At 32.1% G+C, this 8,379-nt stretch overlaps 1 protein-coding gene across 1 annotated transcript; it reads left to right on the top strand.

The window, feature by feature from the left end:
- Positions 1–2,895: 2,895 nt before the first annotated feature.
- LOC107929737 (disease resistance protein RPS6-like) lies at positions 2,896–4,454 on the top strand. The gene is made up of 3 exons (XM_016861247.2): positions 2,896–2,989; positions 3,096–3,130; positions 4,080–4,454. Exons 1-3 carry the CDS (start codon positions 2,896–2,898, stop codon positions 4,452–4,454), a joined length of 504 nt encoding a protein of 167 aa, XP_016716736.2.
- Positions 4,455–8,379: the final 3,925 nt, after the last annotated feature.

The raw sequence follows: 8,379 nt of genomic DNA, 5'->3' as shown, positions 1-8,379 counted from the left end.
GAACTTTCTCCATTTGTAGTGTGAATATTTTTATTCCTTGGACTCCTATTCTTTCTATCATCTTGATGCTTAACTGGTAGAGCACCTTCGATGGCCCCTATCTTGCCTCATTACATGCCTTTGCTCTTGTGCTTGTAAAGTAGTTAAGGGTCCACTAAAGTAATCTTTGACATATCCTTCGTGTTTTCTAAGGTGGTGATGGTAGCCTTAAACCTTTTAGGTACTGTTACAAGAATTTTATCTATAATCCTTAAATCTGCTAGGAATGAACCTAGCAACCTGACCTTATTGGTTATGTTAAGGAGCCTTTCAGAATACTCATTCACTGTCTCAGTCCCCTTCATCTTTTGCAACTTAAAATCATGTACAAGATTCAACACTTGCACTTGCGAATTCTCTCATCTCCCTTGTACTTAGTTTTGAGATAATCCCATATCTCCTTTGCTGACTTTAGAGACATAATTCGTATGAAAATAGTTGGTGAAACTGCAACAAACAAACAGGCTTTTGCCTTTGATTTTCTTGTCTTTTTTTCTTTTTGTGTTTTGATTTGTGCCACAGTGGGGTTGGTAGGCAACATAGGAATCTTGTAGTTTTCTTCCACTACTTCTCAAAGATCTATAGCCTCTAGATAAGTCTCCATTTGTATTGCCCAACTTTGATAATTATCTCTATAAAAAATAGGTGGCACAATCGAAGAGAAATTAATTTCAGCTTCCATAATGCAACAAACACTAACACAAGACCCTTAAGAAAAAAAACTTTGATTACCAATTGTTGGTATTTTATCAGGAATTAAAACTAAACAGATGAATATTATTCAACAAGATTCACAATTTATACTAAGTGAAAACAACAACCCACTAACAATATGTTCTTTAACTTAAGCATCAAATATAAATTCAAATAACAAAACACCTAAAAATAACAAATATTAAAAATAACAAACTTTAAAAATAGCAGTCCTAAACACATCAACTAACAACCTACATCTAACTCTTTTTGAGTGTTTGGATGTGTATGTTATGTATTTTTGCCTGATCATTTACATAACAAAATGGACAAGAAAGTTGTTAGGTGCATAGGATATGACAGTCAGAAAAAGGGTGGAGAAGTTGTGATCTTATAATTGGAAAATGCTACATGTCTTGAAATGCAATGTTTAACAAACCATCTTGATAGTGGTATTCAAACAAGGAATTATTGCTAAGCTCGATACTCTCAAAGATGGGTTATAGTCTTCTCAAATCTATTAAGTCTAAGTGAAATTAAAGTTGTATATAATGGTAGAGATGTTGGATGAGTTGCTCAAAATCCAAGGCAAGCTAGTGTTCACCAACAATTAAACGAGGGTAATGAACCTAGTGAAACAAAAGCACTGATTCCATTTCAAAGATCAACAATAGTTAATAAGTCAAATCTAAAATATGCTAAAGTTGGAATAATATAAGAGATAGATCCAAAAGAACTAGAGACATTTGAAGAGGCATTTTAGAACCTAAATGGGCTAAGGCAAAGAAAGAAGAGGTTGCTACACTTGAAAGAAATTCAAACCTAGAAGCTAATACCAAATTTAAGAGATGCAAAACCTAACTCTTGCCGGGTCTACAAGATAAAATGCTGCCCAAATGGATCAATAGAGAGGTACAATGCTCGATTGGTAGCCTGAGGATTCTCTCAACAATATAGACTAAACTATGTTGAAACATTTAGTCCAGTATTGGAGCTTACAACTATTCAAGTCTTACTAGCACTGGCTAGTAGAAAGAATTGGAACTTATGGCAGTTTGATATGAAAAATGCATTTCTATAGGAAGAGCTAGATCGAGAGATCTACATAGATCAACCAATTGGTTTTCAGAGTAAGATAATCCCGAATATACGTGTAAGCTTCGAAAGGCGCTCTATGAGTTAAAGCAAGCACCAATGGCTTGGTATGATAATATTACTAAATTTCTTGCTCGTAGTGGTTGCTTAGTGGCACTTATAAATTTGAGTTTGTTTGTAAAAGCGAGTGGAGGAGAACTAGCTATCATGCTAGTATATATGGACAACTTAATCATCATAAGAGATTGTGAGAAAAAATTCTTCAAACCAAGGAGAATTTATTAGTTTGCTTTAAGATGAAAGAACTTTGACAACTCAGGCACTTTTTGGTCTTGAGATTGATCACACTATTCTCAGGCACTAAGGAAGGAACTATTCTCACCAAAAAAAGTATTCTAATGATTTATTGAAAAATTTTGGAATGGTCAATTTTAAGACAATTTCTTCGCCGATAGAATCAAATGCCAAGATGTGTGCTAATGAAAGGAAAAATTTAGAAGATGCCACAATCTATCGACAATTTGCAGGTAGTCTTATCTACCTAACTTTAACAATAACATGTTTTTTTTTTGTAGCTAGCATTATGAGTCACTACATGCAAAAAACAAAGAAGCCTCTTTTTGAAGCATTTGAACAAATATTGAGATATATAAAAAGTAAACTTGGTTGTGGTATTATGTACAAAAAGGATGGAGATTGTAAATTAGTTGGCTACTATGATGCTGACTATGCAGGAGACCATGATGCCTGATGTTCAACAACTGGGTATGTGTTTATGCTTGGGTCTAGAACAATTTCATTGTATGTCAAAAGACAACCGATAGTGTCTTTGTCAACAATGGAAGCAGAGTACTGTGCAGTGGAGATAATAGCTCAATAAAGCACTTGACTTTTGCAACTATTGGTGGACTTGCATCAACTAGTGGAGACTCCAATTCCTTTATATTGAGACAATGTGTCAACAATATGCTTGGCAGAGAATCCAGTCTTTCATGCAAGAACTAACCATGTAGATGTGCATTATAATTTTATTAGAGAAAGTCTTGCCAGAAGAAATCAAGCTAGAACATGTCAGATCGAAGACCAAGTTATAGACCTACTCACAAGAGGCTTGTGTGGCAACAAGCTCAGGAGCTTCTGTCATCAGCTGGACATGGTAGAGGTTGGTGTTAAAAGGGAGTGTTGAATATCAACTCCAACTTATTGGAAAATATCTTTTGCTAGTGTTTACTGTTGTACAAAGGTTAGCTATTATCATTAATTTTTAGGTGCCAAGTTTGCTCTTAAGTCTTCTATTAGTAGGGTAATGAATCTCACATTGTTTATGTTGGGATCGACCCGATTAAGCAACAAGTAAAAAAAATAGCAAAATAAATTGAAAAATTGAACACACAAATTTAACATGGAAAAACCCCTCCAAAGAGAATAAAAAACCACGGGCAAAGATAATTTTATTATAATGACAAAAGAACGAAGAATACAAAAGATGGAGATAAAAACTAAACCCCGAAAACTAGAAACCAAAGAACCCTCAAAACGCAAACACAAAATTCTCTAAATGTGTTATGAGTTCTAATCTATAATGGGTGTATTTTCTAAGGTTGTAAAAGAGCCTATTTATAGGCTAAATTCATAGGTCAAATAATAAAAAAATAATCTAGACTAATCAGAGTTTGATTGAAACAAATAAACAAAGTGAAACTAAAAGATTATTTCTCAAATTTGACTTAAATAGGAGTCATACTCAATAGTTTAGAACAAAAAACAAAACGAGTGTAAGTCTATATAAAGATCATATCCCACATTACTTAGGAAAACAAAAGAAAGAGAACTTTGGATCGAAAGAATTGGTAACACTATGTGTCATGAGAATACTACCCACTCTGACGATTAGGTGACGAATTTTTTTATGTTTAATAGATGGATGATCAAATTTGAATCGATTGATGATTATATGTGTAGTTTATTAATAACATTCGATAAACTTTACAACTAAAAATATGATCATAAAATAATAATATATTGTAAATAACATAATAATAAATTATTTATAATTTAAATGCATATGGAAAAACAAAATAAAAAGAGATTGTATATTTACTTTTATTGATAGTATCCTTTAATTTTATTATATTTTATTTATATTTTGAAATTAATATAATATAAGATCATTTGTATTCGTATTTATATAATTGTTTTAATTATAGCTGCTGAATGTAGAGAAATTTGTCAAATACTTGTGATGCATGCAGGATTTAGTAAATTTGAAGGTTATCAATCTCTTCTTTTCTAAGAACCTTGTAAGAATCCCAGACCTCTCCAACGCCACCAATCTTGGAAAGATATACCTTAACCGGTGTTCTAAATTGTCTGAGCTTCCTCCATCCCTTCAGCATCTTGAGAAGCTAACTCATTTGGACTTCAGTTACTGTAAAAATATTAGATCTCTGCCTAGCTTGTATAAAGCCATATCCCTCACCCAACTTGATCTTAGTGGCTGCTCAAATCTGTTAAGTTTTCCAGAGGTTTCATTGAATGTAACAAAGCTATGGTTAGATGGAACTGCAATTGAAGAAGTTCCTTCCTCCATCGAATGTCTCTCTAATCTTCGTGTATTCAACTTATGAGGTTGCAAGAGGCTTAAATCTCTCCCCACAAGTATTCATAAATTGAAATCTCTTGAGAAATTCAATCTTAGAGATTGCTCAAGATTGGAGACTTTCCCAAAAATCTTGGACACCATGGAGAGGTTGAGGGATCTTGATTTGAGCGGAACGGCTTTGAAGGAATTACCTTCTTCCATTGACAATTTTATTAGTCTTGGATATTTGAGATTGAGCAACTGTGAAACCTTGTTTGTCTTCCAAACGAATTATATAAATCGAAATCTTTTTGGGGACTTGATATTTGTGGTCGTTCAAATCTTGCTGTAAAAAACTTGTTTTCTGCCATTGGAGGTAGACCAGTGAAGCTGAAAGATCTCCACGGGGTATCCTTATTGTACAAATTAGATTTATCTGGAACCAATCTTGAAAGCTTACCTACAACCATCAAATTCCTTGGTTGCAAGAGTTAATCTTGTGGAATTGCAAGAGATTGAAATCATTACCAGAGCTTCCACCAAGCCTAGGACATTTGGATGCAGATAGCTGCACTTCACTAGAGGAAGTGACCAGCATTAAAAAGCTTTTTGAGCAAGCACTGTTCTGTCAAGATGAACCATATCGATGCTTGAAGTTGATATTTACCAATTGCTTCCAACTGAATGAGAAAGGTGTGGGGAATCATGGAACACCAAAGTTGGAGACGCCATTTAAGCAAATGGTGAATGTCCTAAAAGATTATCATCAGGTCAACTTCTTCTTCTTCTTCTTCTTCTTCTTCTTCTTCTTCTTCTTCTTCTATATATATATTCAATGTGGACAATTGATATTTATATGCATTGCTGAATAATCTATCATGTTTCTGATAATTGTAATTGAACAGGCATCCCCTCAAAGAAATAAGTTTATTACATGCGTCCCTGGAAGTGAAATCCCGGAATGGTTTGATTTCAAGAGCTTAGGATCTTCCATAAACATCCAATTGCCTTCAGAGTGGTGGATAAACTTTCCATCTTTTGTTGCTTCCGTTGTTGTTTCATTCCCAGAGTGTTATAATGGTAGGAATTTTGGCATTAGATGTGAATGTCATCTAAAATCCTATAATGGCGACAGTCAAGACCTTACTTGTTCATTCTCCATTTGGGGGGTGGGACTACTAACCCATGAAGACCGAATGTTTGGGTGGGATCACATGTTCCTTTTATATGATGATTTCAAAGTTTGGGAGTTTGTTGAAAGTCAGGCATCAAACAAGTGTATTTACAATGAGGCTTCCTTTAAATTCTACCCTCTTCTTTATGGGTCGAATACGTCACTAAGGAATATTTCTTTGGAGATAAAACAGTGCGGGGTTCATCTATTATTTGCAAATTAAGGATTCAATGTATGACATCTCAGTGATGCTTCATATATTTCATCTGCAGTGAATTTCAAACCCTAAATATGTTGTTAATATATATTTTGTTAATACATATTTATCATAGGTTTTATTTATAAATGTTTATTTTTCACTCAAATTTTTATATCTTCTTTCTTTTTCGTTTCCTTTTGTTCAAACACAATTAGAAATTTAAGGCATATCTAAATGGATTTAAATAAATATTTATAACTCAAAGGACATACTTTAAAAATAGTAGAAAAAGTTCTAAATAAAACTATATAATCAATCATATTTTATATTGTTTTTAGGGTAAACTACACCCATGGTCACTTTTATTTACCTTATGTTACATTTCAGTCGCTTATGTTTGAAATGTTACGTTTTAGTCACTTACGTTATCGTGTTGTAACATTTTAGTCACTGAGCCATTAATTGTCGTTAATGGTGTAATGGTAAGCTGACGTGGCACGTTAAATCATCATTTCAAACAAAAAATTTAGGTTAAATTATACAATTGGTCCCCATAATTTTTCGTTTTGAGCAATTTAATTCTTTTATGTTCTTTTAACTTTCTTTCTTTGTTTTTTCTTTTTTTTTCCATTCTCTTCTGCTTCTCCCTCTGTTTTTCTACCTTTTTTATTTCTTTTAACATACCAGGAAGTCGAATTGGTAGTGAAGAAAGAAGCATGGTATGGGTTTATGGGTTTGGTTATAGGGTTTTGGTTATAGGCAAATGATGACAGTTGACTTCCTACTTCTTTTTTCATTGCCAATTCGACTTCCTAATATGTTAAAAGAAATGGGAAATGTATGAAAACAGAGGACGAAACAAAAGAGAATGGAAAAAAATAGGAAAGTTTAAAGAACATAAAAGAAAAAAATTAAATTACTTAAAACAAAAAAAATGGGGATCAATTGTATAATTTAACCTAAAATTTTGTTTGAAATGATGATTTAACGTGCCACGTCAGCTTACCGTTACACCATTAACGACGATTAATGGCTCAGTGACTAAAATGTTACAACATGATAACGTAAATGACTAAAACGTAACATTTCAAACATAAGTGACTAAAACGTAACCTAAGGTAAACAAAAGTGACCATGGGTATAGTTTACCCTTGTTTTTAAGATATAAGTGAAAAGTTGTTTTTTTCCAAAATAAAATAGATTGCAGTTTTGAATCATGAATGAAGAAGAAGAAAAAAAAAAGACAACAATTAATATTTTTTGACTATTTATATAACTGGAAATATATATACATATATATGAAATATATAAAATACAAAACTTGGTTAAATGGCAAGATTCAACATTGAGAATTCTTTTTGGTAAGACAGCATTGAGAAATTTAACATCTTGTAATAATTGACTTTATTCAAACATAAACAAAAAAAAACATAGTTCAAAATTTTGGGTTTTGTTCTTGGTTCTTTCTTTTGCTAAGTTTTTTTTCCCTCTTTGCTAAAATCTAAAGATTATAAAACAACTAAAATTTTTTAAGAATAATATTTGATGTATCGTTAGTACATAAGTTCGTGTACTTTTAATATATAATAACATGACATATCGTTATTAAATTAAAGAAAAAAATATATAGAAGACTTTTACATAAATAGTAATAATTGTATTTAGACATGATTAAACATTAATAGTAACTATTATAAATAAATATTAATAAATCTAAGATTTAGGATATCGAGTTTAAGGGTCTTGAGTTAAAAGTTTAAAGATATTAGCATTTATTTATAATTAATTACTATTTAATGTTTATATTAGAGTTGTTTTTTAGACATATGTGCATGGGAATATGACTCTCTAACAAATTTCTAAATACATAGAAAAGTTTAAAGGAATAACTACATCAACATGTGACCAACAACATAATGTTAGAATAAAGGACTTGGAATATGTAATAGGATAGATGTGACAAATATAGTATGAGCTCACAATTCTAACATGTGACCAACAACATAATCTTTGACAAACCCTAAACCCTAAATAGAAACAATATAAAAAAATAAATAAATGGAGTTTTACCTTGTGTTTGTCAGACATAAAAGATATATGGTATGAGCTCACAATTCCAAGTCTATTGTAAGCAACTCCAAGAACCAAAGTCATGATGCTTGGTTTTCACTTTCAACAGCAGCATATGCAATAGGATAGATGTCATTATTTGCATCTATCCCAAAAGCTGCAAGTAAGTAGCTACCATAGTAGCCTTTAAAGAAACATCCATCTAAACCTACTATCCTTCTACAACCAGCCCTATAGCCATCTTTGCATGCCTACAGGTAGACATACATCATTTGAAACAACCTGTTATCCGGATAACAAATTGTTGTTGTTCCCTAATTTTGGATCCTAACCTCTAACAAATACTCATAAATATTCTCATATTGAGTCTTATGAGCTCATTCAATTAATTCCAATGCCCTAAATTTAGCCCTCCTACATTTGGTTAGTGAGATTATGCAACATAAATCTCTTTTAACATCTTGTTGTCATGACTTCAGAGAATAATCAGGATCAACAATAAATTTTTCTTTATAATGTTTCTAATAC

This window comes from Gossypium hirsutum, chromosome D11 (assembly GCF_007990345.1).
Source record: "Gossypium hirsutum isolate 1008001.06 chromosome D11, Gossypium_hirsutum_v2.1, whole genome shotgun sequence".
Lineage (NCBI taxonomy): Eukaryota > Viridiplantae > Streptophyta > Magnoliopsida > Malvales > Malvaceae > Gossypium > Gossypium hirsutum.
This window is presented reverse-complemented; position numbering and strand designations above follow the sequence as displayed.